General features: G+C 37.6%; 1 protein-coding gene across 1 annotated transcript in view; it reads right to left on the bottom strand.

Annotated features, from left to right (window-relative positions):
- The window catches only part of LOC150109852 (A disintegrin and metalloproteinase with thrombospondin motifs 9-like), a 605,150-nt gene that overhangs the window by 446,298 nt on the left and 142,088 nt on the right, over positions 1 to 16,764 (bottom strand). Inside the window, exon 14 of the mRNA XM_090396355.1 lies at positions 6,751 to 6,843. Within this exon, the coding sequence (XP_090252481.1) occupies positions 6,751 to 6,843 (93 nt within the window). The remainder of the gene's footprint in view (positions 1 to 6,750; positions 6,844 to 16,764) is intronic.

The following is a 16,764-nucleotide window of genomic DNA, read 5'->3' as shown; positions in this document are numbered from 1 at the left end:
TAATGGTGGCATTCTTTGTGCTTGTCAGCATGGGTTTGTTATAGGGAAGTTGCATTTTGCAAACTTGCTTATGTACTATAACAAGGTCACAGAAGTATTGGACAAGGGAGATGCATATACAGTGGTATACTTAGATTTTTCAAATGCCTTTGATAGATTGCTACATGACAAGTTGACGCAGAGGGAGTGAATCATAGATTAGTGAGTTGGATATGTAACTGATATATACAACCAAAGGAGAATATAATGCAGAAGATTATAAAACGGAAGCTGCAATTATTTCAACACATCTGCAGAATGAGTGGGGACTGGAAGATAAAGACATTCATGCTTGAATGTCTTTACTATGGATGGTGTAAACAGAAGAGGTAGACCATGCAGAGAATAGATAGACGACATAAAGGACTAGTGTGGAATGGATGTACAGAAACTGTGACATTGTGCACTGGACAAAGAAAGGTGGAAGAAAATAGTGAAGGAGGCATCAGACACCAACGGGCAGAGAGCCCATAGTTCATGATGATGATGATGATATGTAACTGGCTCTCAGACAGGTATCAGCAATTGTGTATGATGGTGCAATCTTGGTACCATTGTTGTTGAATTTGTATATTGATGATATTGGGATGGGTTTAACTGGTGATATACAACTGTTTGAGGATGATGCAAAACTGGGAGAGTAATGAGAAAAGAGAGGCAGTATGATTGAAACATTTAAGTTGGTAAAGGGTTGTTACCAGATCAATGTGGAAGAAATTTTTCATATAATAAAGGATGGGATAGAACAAGGAGGCATTCCTGAAAGCTGTATAAGAACGATGTGAGTAGGGACATAAGGAACATGTTCTTTGCATAGAGTGTGGTTGGTGAGTATATTGGAATGCATTGCCTGATGTGGTAAATGAGGCTGAATGAGTTTAAAGCACAGTTTGATGCTTTGTTTATAACAGTGTGTACCTCCTGCAATGAGTCTTTTGACTGCATGTAGGTCTGGTGTTAAAGATAATAAATTAAAGTTGACAAGAAATCTTTAGGTGATGCTGCTACACTGTAATGATGTGTGTGTGTGTGTGTGTGTGTGTGTGTGTGTGTGTGTGTGTGTGTGTGTGTGTGTGTGTGTGTGTGTGTGTGTGTGTGTGTGTGTGTGTGTGTGTGTGTGAGAGAGAGAGAGAGAGAAACAAAAGTACAAATGGGCAGAAATTGTCCCAGCAGATTTTACAGCACCAAGAGATGGAATGATAGATTAGTGAATTGGATAGGCAACTCAGTCAGGTATCAGTAAGGTTGTATATGGAAAAACAGTCTTGGTACCACTGTTATTTAATTTGTATATTAATGAATGGAAGAAGGAATTAATAGAATGGAAGGAGAACATAGTGTGTAGGAACAAGGAGAGTGAGTTTGTAGAATTTCTGAGAGATAAATATCTTAAGCAGCATGTGACTGAAGCAACTAGAAGCTTTCATGTTTTGAATTAGATGATATCTTCGCAAGATATAGTTGTTAATGTGGTGTTGACTGCTGCTAGTTAGTGAGAGTGATCATCAAGTACTTGTTTGGGATGTGGGAAAACAAGAAATGGATACTCCAAAAGTGGATATATGTGAAGGTATAAAACGGGTGATTATAGCAAACTCTATAGTCAGGTTAGCATCAGTATATTGTATAGATGAGCTCAGCAAAACAATTTTGACAATGCATGGAAATTCACAAGGCAGTATCTGATACAAGCAATGTATAACTGCATACCAAGGATCATCATCATCATCATCATCAAATTCCTGCCATGTACCCTCAAGGGGGTGTACAAGATATGATAGTACTACACAAAAAATTTACATCATTACTAACTTCCTATCTACAATTTTCCTCCAGATCAGTCTGTTACTTGTCAAGACTCCAACATTATCAGATCTTATATTTCTATCGTCTAAGGCACTTTGTACCGTATCAATCCACCTATATCTTGGTCTTCCTCTGGGTCGTTTTCCTGCCAACCTGGTAGAGAACACTTGTTTTGCCAATCTTTCTGCGCCCATTCTGTTTAAATGACCATACCACCTGAGATTAGCTCTGCTAACACATTCCTGGATGCTGACAATGTCAAGTTCTTTCCTAATATCCTCGTTTTTAATATGATATTGCTATTGATAACATCTGTTCATGCCTCTAATCTTTTTCAGGATTCTCATATCTCTGGTCTATAGTCTTTGGTCAAGTGTTTTACTTCTGACCCAGCTCTCAGATCCATAAGTTAAAACTGGTTTGAACACTGTCTTGTATACAGCTAATTTAACCCATACCAAGGGTTAAGTAAGTAAATAGAGTAGGAGTGAAATGGATGAACAGTGAAATCAAGCAAGCTGTGTTGGAAAAGAAAATGCTGTGGAGGAGATACAAGACAGTGGGTGGTGATCAGTTCCATGAAGAGTAAAGGCTAGAAAGTACAGGCTAGGAAGATGAATTATTTCTCTCCTCTAATCTCCTTTCATACTTCCTGTATGAGAGGAGATTAGCTGGTTAGGTCAAGTTAACTCCAGGGAATTTTTTTGCTATATGGCAAACAAGAGAAAGAATAATTATGGCAGGTGTGCACTGGGGATAGTCATGGTAGCAGAATAATGGTTGCAAAGGATATAGTGGAATTATTGAACAAGCACTTTATCAATGTATATCATACTGGTATAAATGTTGACATGCAATGTATAGAAGAGGAGTATTAGGAAAATTGGAAGTGAAAGAATCAGAGGTATATCAAGTGTTGATTGGGTTAGATGTTAATAAGGCTGTGGGAATGGATGACATATCACTGCATATTCTTAAGGAATGTGCAAAACAGTTAGCTATGCCCTTGACCTGGTTACTTAATGAACGTCTTGAAATGGGTCGAGTTCTAAGGAGTGGAAAGAAGACAAAATAGTACCACTCCACAAGCATGGTTCTAAGACAGAAGTCTCCAACTATAGGCCAGTCTGTGGTTGTGGTTAAGGTGTTGGAGAGATTGGTTAGGAATAGAATACAGGATTATGTAGATGGATATACATTCTTTATGATGGTCAGCATGGATTATAAAGGGTAGGTCTTGTTTTAGCAATTTACTTGCATTTTATGATAAGGTAACGAGTGTGTTAGATAAGGGAAAAATCATATACAGTGATATTCTTGGACTTTGCAAAAGCATTTGATAGAATAAGTTGCTGTACAAGCTGCAGAGATTATAGATTAATGATAGATAGTATACTGGTTAGATGGAGCAGAGTGATTGGCTCTATAAACGATACCAGCAAGTTGTTTATGATGGAGAAATGTCTCAAAAGAAGGAGGATAACAACTGGTGTTCCCCAGGGCTCTGTTCTTGGGACCAGCTGTTAAGCTGGTTTGTAAATGTCAGATACCCAGACAGCCCACATGATATATCATGTGGACTGACTGGGGACCTTTATTTGTTTGCTGATAATGCAAAGTTAGGGAGAATTAAGAGTAACACTGGTGATGTTATTTCCCTTCAGGAAGATCTGAAGGGAAATTTGACTTGGACAAAGGAGTGGGGTTGTAGTTTTAACATTAATAAGTGCAAGGTGTGTTAGAGTGCAGAAATATAAGGCTGTGTATTATATTTATGGTACTGTACTACAGGAAGAGGATGAAATACAAGATTTAGGAGTGATGGCTGACAGTAGAACTGAAGTTTTGAGGGCATGTTGCAAGTGTTGCAAAGGTTGCACATTATAGTGCAGCCTTTGCAAAGGCTGCACATCGTAGTGCTGCTATGATAAGAAGTGCTCTAATGTGTAGGGAAAAGGAAGTGGTTTGTGCCACTGTATATAGCACTGGTCAGACCATACTTGGACTATTATGCTCAGATCAAGTCACCTGCTTTTTAGTGTGGTGTTGAAACATTGGAGAAGGTCCAGAGACGAGTGACTAAGACAATATCAGGACTTTGGAATGCTGGCTATGGAGGAAAGCTGAAGAAATGTAGATTGCAGAGTTTGGTGGATAGGAGAAAAAGAGGTGATATGATAGAGAAATTTAAGTTAGTGAGAGGATTTTATTGGATTAAACCAGAGGGGATTACAAAATGCAGAAGGCAAGAGAAGGAAAACCAGAGGTCTTCTCTTGAACTTATGTAAGAGAGTGGTGAAGAGGGGATTGAAGGAGTAGATTTTTTACACAGAGATTTGTGAGTGAACAATGCATTACAGGAATATGTTATAAATGCAAGGAGTGTTAAGGATTTTAAGATTCTAATAAATTTAGTTTAATCCTTTATCCAAGTGTGAGCAAACAAAGTTTGCACCTGCAAGTATCTTCAGGACTGGGGTAAGGTGGTACAACACCAGGACACTCCTTGCAAAGGTGGAGCAAGCTACCAAACTCCTATCTCAGTATCTCCCATAATGCAAAACACATCTCCTTGTGGATATGTCTACTGTTATGCATTAAGGGAAGGGCCACTACCCAGACTAGTTTCGACCTTTACTGAGGTCTCTTCAGTGGGAGCTAGGCCCGAGTGGAGATACCAGGCAGAAGCATTAGCAGGTCATCTCTACCTATAGGAGTTGGCAAATGGTGTGCCACTCTTTTTTAATATATTACTCTGGATTTAGAGAAAGATGTTGAAAGTTTATTTTTTGTTGAAATTTCAACATCTTTCTCTAAATCCAGAGTAATTTATTAAAAAAGGGTGGCACACCATTTGGCAACTCCTATAGGTAGAGATGACCTGCTAATGCTTCTGCTTGGTATCTCCACTTGTGCCTGGCTCTCACTGAAGAGACCTCAATAAAGGTCGAAACTAGTATGGGTTGTGGTCCTTCCCTTAATGCATACCATTAGACATATCCACAAGGAGATGTGTTTTGCATTATGGGAGATACTGATATAGGAGTGTTGGTAGCTTGCTCCATCTTTGCAAGGAGTGCCCTGGTGTTGTACCACCTTACCCCAGTCCTGAAGATACTTTCAGGTGCAAACTTTGTTTGCTCACACTTGGATAAAGGATTAAACTAAATTTATTATACTCTAACCAAGTGAAAAATAAACTTTCAAGATTTTAAGATTCATTATGATAAATATGTTGCGAGTTGAATGAACCTCCCACAATGAGTCTGTTAACTCCATGGAGAATGCAATAATAATAAAAATATTGGAATGGGGTGAATACATTTAATTTTGTACATTTAGCCTTTTGAAAGTCAGACTTAGCCTGTCAATGATTGTAAAGTGTGTGCAGGCTTCATTGTAAGCTGTGAATGAGGCCTAATGAAAGAGTTTATGTGTCAGGAGACTTATTTTTTAATCTTCTTTTTCTTCTTGGACTGCCTGGTACACTTTTTTTTCTTTTTTTTTGAAAAACCAATACTTGAATACTAGATGGTAATTATGAAGAGTGGGGATGAAGATCTTCATTTTAACACAGATGATTTCTGCAACATGATCACGACAAATATGTACATCTGAGAAATGGAAACAGTCAGTAGTCTGACTATGAAAAGAAGTCTCGGTCTTCCTACTTGGCAATGTTGTGCCAAGGGATATGAAGTGGTGAATGGCTGAAAGAAGAGTATTCCACTAGAAATGACACTTGTATGAGATTATAATCTGAAATAGCAAAAAGGACCAGTAATATGAACAGCATATCTGAGCAGAAAACTGGTTAAGAATCGAAGTAAGTGGAAGATTGTCGGGTATTCTGGTTGGTAGATGAACAATATGACTGCTTTCAGTGAATACCTCAGCCTTATTTGTTCGGCTTATCTTGATTAGTGGAATTGGAAAGAAGAGAGCCTATTGGAGTTGCAGACACTAAAATCACCAAGGAAGATTACTTCACTGTTAAGATTGCAGAAATCAAACCTTCAAGACAAATAAGAAGTGTCAAAGTGGTCAAAATGAATTTTCAAAAGTGGGGGGGGGGTAAGGCATCAGATGAATGATACATAATGAGGGAAGAAAATTTTAAGCCACAGAAGGTCAAAAGGAGGTGATGTAAGATTATGCATCCCTTAGCAAGGAATATCAGACTTAAAAAATATCATCCTTGTGGCAGAAGGAATCACACTATAGTTTGGACTGTGGTTGTTGTGAGAGTAATTTGAGATTTGGTGAAAAAAAAAAGTTTGATTGCATGTGATAATGGACATTGCACATCATTTATGCCTGAAAGTCAGTGAAGAAATGATTGTGGAAGAGATTTTTTTTTAAGGTTTGTTTTAAATCTTTAAAAAAATTTGATTTTTTTTTTTTTTTTTTAGAGAAATTTGTTAACTGCAATGATAGTATCTGAGTTTACAGCCATTTAATGTTTAAGAGATGAAGGGAAAAGAGCAGGGTAACAAGCAGTGACAGGGACAGTCTTATACAAGTCACATGTACAGAGAGCATCTGGTTTCCATGCCATAATGTGGACAACTTTAAATGCAGATAGAAGTGTAGGCAGTGATATACATTGTCTCCTGGATACCACCACCTGCACTTCTGTCTGCAGTTATTTGTGAATATTATCTACCTGGACTGATATTTATTACTTCTTACACTTTCTTCTAAACTTTAGTATAACAACAAACAAACTAACTATTTACAATTTGATAAAGTTCGATAAGCTAGCTTTTTGTCCCTATTCATTTATTCCTTGTCTTTGTGCATTTATTTTCATTCTTTTGTACAGTATACAACTGCAAGAAATGTTCATATGCATACCATGAGAGAAAGAGAGTTATAAAGGATTATTTTACCTATAGAACTCACCTAAATAATTATCATCTTTTGTGTCTTGAAAGCCAAACTGCTTAATCTCAATACTGCTAGCTCCAGATGGGATTCTAATTACATTATTGTAACCTATAAAAATAAGTTTTACAATATACAGTATTATATAGTATATGACAAAATAAAATTTAATAGATAAAATTACCATCAACATCTAAATCATTTCATAATGTCAAAGGAGTAGAAAGAGGACAACATATCAGAAAATGGGTTATGAGAGGATAAGAGAAGAATGGTACCAAAAATAGAAGAACATGAGTATTGAGAGGATGTGATTCTGAAGGGGTTATCAAATCTCCCTGTCAAGAGTGCCCGTGAGATGATCAGTCATGTGAGGAAGGGCTTCTGCGAAGAAAGAATATATGTTGGAAGTTTTTTCACTTGGTTAGACTATAAATTATATATTTAGTTTAATCTTTTATCCAAGTGTAAGTAAACAAAACTTCAGGCTCAAAAACGTTTGCGCCTGAAGTATCTTCGGGACTGGGGCAACTCGTGGCAAAGGTGGACTGACTTCACATCACTTGCCTTAGTATCCCATAATGCATAGCATTATGCATGTCCACAAGGAGATGTTGTTTGCATTATGGGATACTAAGGCAAGTGATGTGAAGTCAGTCCATCTTTGCCACGAGTTGCCCCAGTCCTGAAAATACTTCAGGTGCAAACTTTGTTTACTTACACTTGGATAAAGGATTAAACTAAATATATGATTTAAAGAATATATGGAAATACAAGGCCAGAGGCTTTGAAAAGTGTGAAAGCTAAATGAAAAAACATGGAAGGTACAGCTTGAAGTTATAGGGATGGAATAAGCCATTAGGTGAAAAGGAAATCAATGCTGCTTAGGCACTGGTCAAGAACCAGTTAACAGTAGCAATTTTTGAATATATTCCGAATGTCAGATGGCTAAATAAGGCAGGATAAAATGGATGAACAAGAAATTAAGTGTATAATGTGTAGAAAGGCATTAAGAAGGAAGCATAAAGTGAATAATAATAATAATCAGTAGTTGAATGAAAAGCATAAAGTGCAGACTAGGAAAGTAACTCAGTTTGTTAAGGAGAGCTAAAGTGTAGTATGAGCATTAATTTGGTTCAATCAGGAAAAGTAAGATTGAGAGAGTTCTCTTTCAATATGTGGCCAATAGAAGAAATTATTACCTGATTACTATTATTACACCCTCCATGAAGTTGGTAGATTCACTGTGGTAGGTTCATTCAACTGACAACATATTTATCATTGTATTTGCAACATATTATTGTAATGCATTATTCACTCACAATTCTCCATATAAAAAATCTATTCTCACATTCCTCTTCACCACACTCTTACATAATTTCAAGGGATGGCCTCTGGTTTTCCCTCGGTTGCCTTCTGCTCGTTTTGCAATCCCCTCTAGTTTAATCCAATAAAATCCCTTAACTTAAATGTCTCCATCATATCACCTCTTTTCCTCCTATTTATCAAACTCTGCAATTCACATTTCTTCAGACTCTCTCCATAGCCAGCATTGCAAACTGTTGATATTGTCTTAGTCACTTGTCTCTTGACCCTCTCCAATATTTCCACATCACACTAAAAACCAGGTGACTAGATCTGAGCACAATAGTCCAAGTATAGTCTGACCAGTGCTTTATACAAATGGCACAACCACTTCCTTATCCCTTCTTATCATAGTAGCACTACAATGTGCAGTCTTTACAATACTTGCAATATGCCCTATATCTAAACTTCAGTCTACTGTCAACCATCTCTATCAAATCTTGAATCTCATCAACTACCTGCAGTATGGTACCACCAATATAGTACACAGCCTTATATTTCTGTGCTCCAAAATGCTACACCTTTCACTTATTAATATTAAAACTACAACCCTACTCCTTTGTTCAAAGAAAAATTCTGTTCAAATGTATTCCTGAAAGGAAACCATTTCCTGAAGGGAAATGGCATCAGCAGTGCTACTTATAATTCTCTCTAACTTTGCATCATCAGCAAACTGAAGATCCCCAGTCACTCCACATGATATATCCTTCACAAACAAGTTTAATAGCAGGACCCCAGGAAGAGAACCCTTGGGCATGCTGCTGGTTACCCTCCTTTTTTGACTCCATCATACACAATTTGCTGGTATTGTTCACGCAGCCAATTGCCTAACCTCCCAATTTATTAATTAGTGTTAATAAAGAAACAAGACTCAACCATATCCATTTTTTTTATTTTACTTGCACCTGCAATAAGTTATTTGCAAACCTATAGTACATTTTATACTGTGAGTTGCCTAAGGATTTTTTTTTCTATTTTTATCAATTTTATATTTTTTATTTATTTTTTTACATAGTCCAGAAACCCTGCTCTAGAGACTATCATTATTAGTTGAAGAAAATAGCAAGAATAGTAACCACTATAGAAGATGCCATGCAGTTGGGGAATACCTTTAGGTATTCACATTTAGGTGATCCTAGTAAGTGTGATACACTAGAATGACCATGAAGAACATAATTAGTGAGCAGTAAATATGCCAGCCTCGTTGGCCAAGTGGTTAGTGAATCTGCTCTCCAGCCAAAAGGCTGCAGGTAAAAATCCTGCCATGGGCATGGATGTTTGTTTGTGAAAATACTAGTGGTGGTGGTGGTGGTCGGCACTGGTGTAGATGATGAAGGTAGTTGTGGCTGGTGGAATGGTAGAGACTGAGAGTTGTAGAGTAAGTCCCTCCCTCGATGAGTCTTTGGACTCCCTGAAGGTGTTATGTAATAATAATAATAATGTTAATATTAAATAAGCATGGTATTGTCAGTTTTCAAAAATGCTGGGTAAGAGAGAAATTGAAAGAATTCCATTTGCAAGGCCTTGTGAACAGGATAAAGGGTAAGTAGACATTAAGTTAGTAAGCAGTAACGACTCTTTGCTAATTTATGTCTTCTCATTGCAGAGACATTTTGCATGGAATGGATGGAGACATGTGCAGAACAGAAGCAATCCTGAAAGATGAGTAAGGAGAGTATGAACACAAGAGTGGGAAGAAATAGTTTCTATAAAGAGCAGCTGGTGAGCGGAATGCATTGCCTGAATGTGGCTGTTGTGCAAACAGTGAATAAGTTAAATTTAATTCAATGAGCTTTGTGTAACAGCACTTTTGCCATGTCTTTTGATTATGAGAGGTGGATACTACTACTACTACTACTAATTATTATTATTATTGACTGACACCTCCAAGGAGTCTGTGAAATTATCTGGGGAGTGGGGTGAGAGAGAGGTATGGGAATGCTAGAAGACGAGAGGATGGAAACAGTAGTAGGAGAGACAGAATGAGAGAGGGATATGGAAGTGCTAGAAGTGGAGAAAATGGAAACAGTAGGAGAGAGGGAATGAGAGAGATGTATGGGAGTGCTAGAAGAGGAGAGAATGGAAACAGTAGAAGAGAGAGGTATGGGAATGAAAGAAGAGGAGAGAATGGAAACAATAGGAGCGAGGGAATGGTAAGAGGTATAATGTATGGCGACTCAATGATCCGTGGTGTTCAAGATAGGATGCGTGAGGAGTGTTTGCCAGGAGGAACAATAGAAAGGGTGGCTATGGCAATTAAGAGAGTGAAAGGGTGGATGAGATGATTGTGATGGTAGGAACGAATGACTTGAGTGGTAATGTAAGTCGGGCAGCGAGAGATATGAGATTTTTGCTTGAGACTGTACGGAAGAAGACAGAGAGAGGAAAAATAGTATGCATGTTGCCTAGGTATGATAATGATGAGCTGAGCAGAAGAGCGGTGATATTGAATGGCATAATAGCGAGAATGTGTGACAAGAGAGGACTGGTATATGTGGATGCCTGGAGTGTGTTTGAGGAAAGAGAGGAGTTGTATGCGAGAGACCGTTTACATTTGAATGAGGAAGGACGTAGGCATTTGGAGAGATTGCTGTTCTGAACGAGTCAGTGTGTCCCAGGGAGGATGATAGCAGGGGTGGCCTCTTGTGGGAATGGATACTTGGGAGAAGGGAGACAATGTCAAGTAACACTGAGCCCAGTGGAGTCTAGAAGGGATAATGCTGGGTATAGAAACAATGGCATTTATATGCTTTATACTAATGCCTCTAGTATCCGGAATAAGGAAGAGGAATTAGTGGCGCAGATAGCATCAGCCTGGCCAAAAATTATTGCGATCACTGAGACGTGGTTGACAGAAGGGGATATAACAACACGAATAGAAGTCGCTGGGTATAGCATTTTTCGTCAGGATAGGAGGGGAAAGCGTGGTGGTGCGGTACTGCTTATGATAAGTGATGACCTATGTCCTCTAACAGTGGAGAATTTGGAAGGAAGTGAGACAAATGATTTTGAGAGCGTATGGTGTGAGGTAGAGGTAGGCAAGACAGGATATTTAGTGGGGTGTTGCTACAGACCCAGGAGCACAGAGGATGGGGACCAGGAGATGTTTAGACAGCTAAGTTTGGCAAGTGCAAGAAGAATGATTGTTATGGGAGATTTTAACTTCAGTAGTATAAATTGGAGAGAGGAAGATGCATGTAGCAATAGGGGAATGGAATTTCTAGAATTCTTGAGGGACAAATGTCTTAGGCAACATGTAACAGAGGGAACAAGAGGTTCAAAAATTTTGGATTTGGTTATAGCATCAGAAGAGTTGATAATAACTGAGTTGATGTCTCTCCCACCAGTTGGAGAGAGTGACCATATGGTGTTGACTTGGAAAATGAATAGACATGCAGGAGTATCAAAGAGACGGGAACTTATGTGGAATTATAAGGCAGGTGATTATAATAGTCTTAGACGTCAACTTCGGGAAGTTTCATGGAGGGAGGAATTGGAAGGCCGGGATATCACCTGTGCGTGGGAAATTGTGAAAGAATATTTGTTATCAGCAATGGTAAGTTGTATACCACGAGTGAAGAAGAGGACGCAATTTGGAGTAAAGTGGATGACAAACAATATTAAACAGGAATTGCATGAGAAAAAGAGGCTATGGAAGAGATATAAGGAGATAGGTGAAGAGATGCATGAGGAATATAAGACACAGGCCAGAAGAGTGACTAGTGTGGTAAGTAAAGCGAAACTGGAATATGAGATGAGATTGGCCCTAAGATCCAAAGAAAATCCTAGGGAATTTTTTAGCTATGTGGCCAGTAGGAGGAGAAATGACTGTGGAAGAATGATATTGTGGGATAAAAATGGGAATAGAGTGACTGATGCAGAGGACATAGTGGAATTGTTCAATGAACACTTTATTGGAGTATTTCATCCTAGAGGAGTCAGTTTTAATGCTAGAGGGATAGGACTGGTACGAGGTCTGGAGGTACAGGAGGAAGTTCGCCCACCATTTGTAGATCTCTCCTTGGTATTTTGCCAAGAATAGTCAATTCATGCTGAAGGGGAGAAAGAAATGAGGAATGTAGGAATTGGTCGCCAACATGCAAAATCACGTGCTTTCTTGTCTGTCGCTGTACTAGTACTAGCTTAATTTTTGTTGTTGCTTTTTTTGCATTATTTTTTTATTATTAATTTGTATGATGGATCCAGTACAGTCAACAAGTTCTGTTGTTAAACGTTTCAGTAGCTCTTGCAAAAGAATATTGAATAATGTGCTGACATTTTGCGAAAAAGAATCGTCTCCTTGTTCCCCTTTCTCAAGCCATAAAATGTGCAAGTGTAATTGCAGGCGTATCAGGGTCGAAATGTATCGGGGACTGTTAAAAAAATTCATAGGGAATCAAAAGGTGAAGGTAAGCCAAAATTTAAATATCCTAAAAAAAAGCGCCAGAGTAAAGAAAACCATCAAAACCGTAGCTTTGAATGATTTTGATGTAGACACTATAAGAACTATTCACGAATTTTACATGGTCGAGAAAAGAGTACCAACTGTTCCGAAATTGATTCCTGTGCTTTAAGAAAAAATTAATTTTCCTTGGAAAAGAGAAACTTTAAGGAAAATACTTCATGAAATCGGATTTTGTTTTAAAAAGTCCCAGAATAAAAGGAAACTTATCATGGAGCAAAGTGACATTATTTTATTTAGAACGCAGTATTTGGGAGCAATAAGACGTTTCAGGAGGAGAAAAACCCAATTGTGTATCTAAATGAAACTTGGATTGATAGTGATTTAACTTATGGAAAATGTTGGCAGTCTAAAGAAGAATATGGAGTGCTACAAACTGGAAATGCCTTGCGGCGCATAATAATTTTGTGTGCAGGTGGAGAAATGGGTTTTTTTACCGAATTCAAACTTACTATACAAAGCCAATTCAACTACTGGAGATTACCATGGGCAAATGAATTCTACGATCTTCGAAAAGTGGGTAGAAGAAAAACCGATTCCAAAACTTCCTAAAAATACTGTTGTTATAATTGATAACACTTCATATCACTTATTCGATTAAACAAAGTTCCAAATTGATCTAATAAGAAGCAAGTTCTTATGGTTTGGCTCTCTGCAAATAACATTTCTTATTCCCCAGATATGCGAAAAATTGAATTGCTTAATTTGGTCAAAATAAACTCGCCCACAACTAAACTATTTAAATTCGACATGATGCTCAAAGAGCATAGATTTCTAGCTTTGAGGCCACCACCATATCATTGCGATATTAATGCTATTGAGTATGTTTGGGCAGAAGTGAAAAGTTTCATTCGCCATTGCAATGTAACTGGAGATATTGACATGTCAAAACTTTTTAAGCTTTCAGAACAGGTGATTGAAAGTATTACAGGTCAAAACTGGGGAAAATATTGCTCTCATTTCACCTCATTGGAAAATATGTATTGGGACAGAGACGGAATTATCAAAGAATTATGCGAACCCTTTGGTGATCAGTTTAAGTGAAAGTGATGGTGATTTGGACACCGATTCAGATGACTCTGAAGATTAAAAGGATTTAATAATGGTATTTTTTTTCCAACATTTTTTTTTTGCATGGGTTTGTTAAAAGAGTCACAACAAGTCATAAATAATTAATCGGTTTAGGACATTAAAGTGTCTCAGTTCTCTCAACTGTAAGTTTAGAATATCTAAGTTCATTTGAAAAAATTTCTGTTTTTCTGTATAATTATTTTTATTTTATAGAAAACTTTCTTAAAAATAAACTTAGTTAAATTTTTGTTTTTTGCTATACGTTTTTAAAAACTACAATGTTCATAAAAGAAAAGCTAAATTTTCCAACCTGTAATAATAAACAAACTCATCCCAGATTGATTACCCTATTATCGGAATGGATTCTTCTTTTTCTGACATGCGCAGAAGTGTCAAGGAATCTCTAATCGGTGGGCGAACTATATAATAATATACGTTGTTCTTTCCTTAAAATTAACAGTTATGTATCACCAACGTATAAGCTTATCTACAAGAACAGGAGGAATAATATCTTAACCCATTTTATAATTAAGGGAAGAATGCAGGCTACAAAAGTTAAATAAGCAAACAGAAAAAAAAATAACACAGAAATTTTATAGGACAGATATAGGATAAATTTTTCACTAAATGACAGGATGTGAGAAATTAAGAGATCATCCTTGAAAGCAAGTAAGAATATCAAGCAAGGGATTGAGAACTGGATGTTTACACAAGTGGTAATAAAAACTATGGAGAATTACCTGTGGGAGTGGTGAGAAGAATGCATGTCAGTGAACATGCACTATTAGACTGTTAGTGAACAAACTTAACCACCCAAATGGCCACAGGGAGAAAATATACCAAGAATTTAAGTTTTGTATCTATGTTATTAAGATAGCATTCAAATATCATATTAACTTCAATAAGGATGTTTTGTATCCATGTAATTACTAATGGGGTGCTTAAGAGTCAAAGCTGTATAACTGAGAGGAGACCTCCACATAGCCTTTAAAGGAATGCGGAGAACCGACAAGGGCTTCTGACCTAATGTCCAATCCTCACCTTCTCGTGGTGCACCCTGTTGGGTATCTACTTTGATACTGAACGAACGAGGATGGGCTGGCAATTTGGGATTTAGCCGACCAAATTGTATTCTTATTGGTTAAACCAAAATAAAAAATGATGGTACAACATGACAAAATTTCATGCCGGCTGGGGCGTCGCCCGGTTAAACAAGGTCCCCGTTGTTTTCGCCAGGGAACCAGGGCGAACAGCGAAAAGTCAGCTACTGGAACAAATCTGAAAACAAACCCCAACTCAACATCACCAGAGTTAAAGATCGGTACTATCAACGTAAGAAGCCTGAATGGCAAAGAAATGCAGCTAGCTGAGGAATTAGATAAGTACCAGATCGACATAATAGGGGTGACTGAAACAAAAAAGACCAAAACTGGTGAGATCTTTCTGAGCAATAAATACAAAATGTTATATTCAGGCAATAACAATCAAGGAAAAGAAGGAGTAGCCATAGTATTCAACACAAAATACGAGGCTAATCTTCTTGAATGGCAGTCAGTCTCAAGTAGAGTAATGTGGGCAAATATGAGAATGGGGAACTGGACAATGAGACTTATTTGTGCCTATGGTCCCACAGAAGGTTCTACTAAGGTAGAAGTGGAGGAATTTTTTGAGGCTTTAGAAAAAGCAACTGACACAATGAAAAAGGAAAAGTTGGTCCTTGTTGGGGATCTAAATAGTAGAGTAGGAAATGATTGTGAGACATACAAAAATATTTTGGGAAAATTTGGAGAAAAGAGTAAAGCTAATAATAATGGCAAATATCTGTTGGATTTCTGCTCAGGACATGGACTGGTTATTACTAACACCATGTTCCAACATAAAAATGTGCACAAATTCACATGGAGAGAAGAGGCTAGGAATAAGAAAAGTCTCATTGACTATGTTATTGTTGATAGTGATGTTTTCTCCCTGGTGCAGGACACCAGAGTGTACAGAGGATTTGAAATTGGAAGTGATCACTATTTAGTCTTGAGCAGGATAAAATTGAATTTCATATTGAAAAGAATAACATGTAAGAAAGTTTTAAAGCGAATAAAAGTTGAGCAGCTCTCAGATGTAAACTGTAGACTAAAATACAGAAATATTATTGAAAAGAAAATGAAAGAGTTTGAGAACAGGAATCAAACCTTGGAGATTCAGTGGCAAACTCTGAAGGAAACATTGATTGATTCTGCCAGAGAGGCATGTGGTGAGGTTGTGTGCAAAGATAACAAAATCAGAACTCCCTGGTGGACACAGGAAGTTAAAGAGGCAGTGAAGGAAAAGAAGAAAGCATATCAAAAGTTCCTGGCAAATAAGTCAGCTTTTACTCTTACAGAATACAGAGACAAATGTAAGAAAGCTAAACAGTGTGTAAAACTAGCTAAACAAAAGTCATGGGAGGACTTTGGCAAGAATATAGAAAATAAATATCAAGAAGGTGGCAAAATATTCTGGAGGTTGTTGAAGAAGCTTAGGAATGGAGGAAAGAGTGCTGTAAAAGGAATTAGAGATGATAAAGGTGAAATGAAAACAGGAGAAAAAGATATCCTTGAAGTATGGAGTAATTACTTCGAAAAATTGCTAAATGAAACAAGCAGTGATGACAGCACAGTGATAAAAAACACTGACCAGGCATGCAGTCAGGAATACATATCCATACTTGAAGTAGAAAAAGCCATCAAAGGCTTGAAATGTGGAAAGGCAGCAGGAGTAGATGATATTCGACCAGAAATGCTGAAGTATGGTGGTATAAGAGTCTTACAGTGGCTGCACTGCATAGTTCAGAAAGCCTGGACAGAGGGACGAATTCCCGATGATTGGAGTAGAGCTCTCATAGTACCCATATATAAAAAGGGAAATAAAACTGAATGTGAGAATTACAGAGGTATTTCCCTACTGAGTGTTCCTGGCAAGATCTATGCAAGTATACTTGAGAAACGGTTGAGAAGAATTGTGGAAGAAAAGCTTGGTGAAGAACAAGCTGGATTCAGGCCAAATAGACGCTGTCAGGATCAGATCTTCACTTTACGACAAATAGTCGAGAAAGCATGGGAATATAACAAAGATCTGTATTTAAGTTTTGTCGATTTGGA

This window comes from Typopeltis vanoorti, chromosome 1, assembly GCF_054136105.1.
Source record: "Typopeltis vanoorti isolate ZY-2024b chromosome 1, IOZ_Tvanoo_1.0, whole genome shotgun sequence".
Taxonomy (NCBI): domain Eukaryota; kingdom Metazoa; phylum Arthropoda; class Arachnida; order Uropygi; family Thelyphonidae; genus Typopeltis; species Typopeltis vanoorti.
The sequence above is the reverse complement of the archived record's forward strand: the minus strand, read 5'-3'. Positions and strand labels throughout refer to the sequence as shown.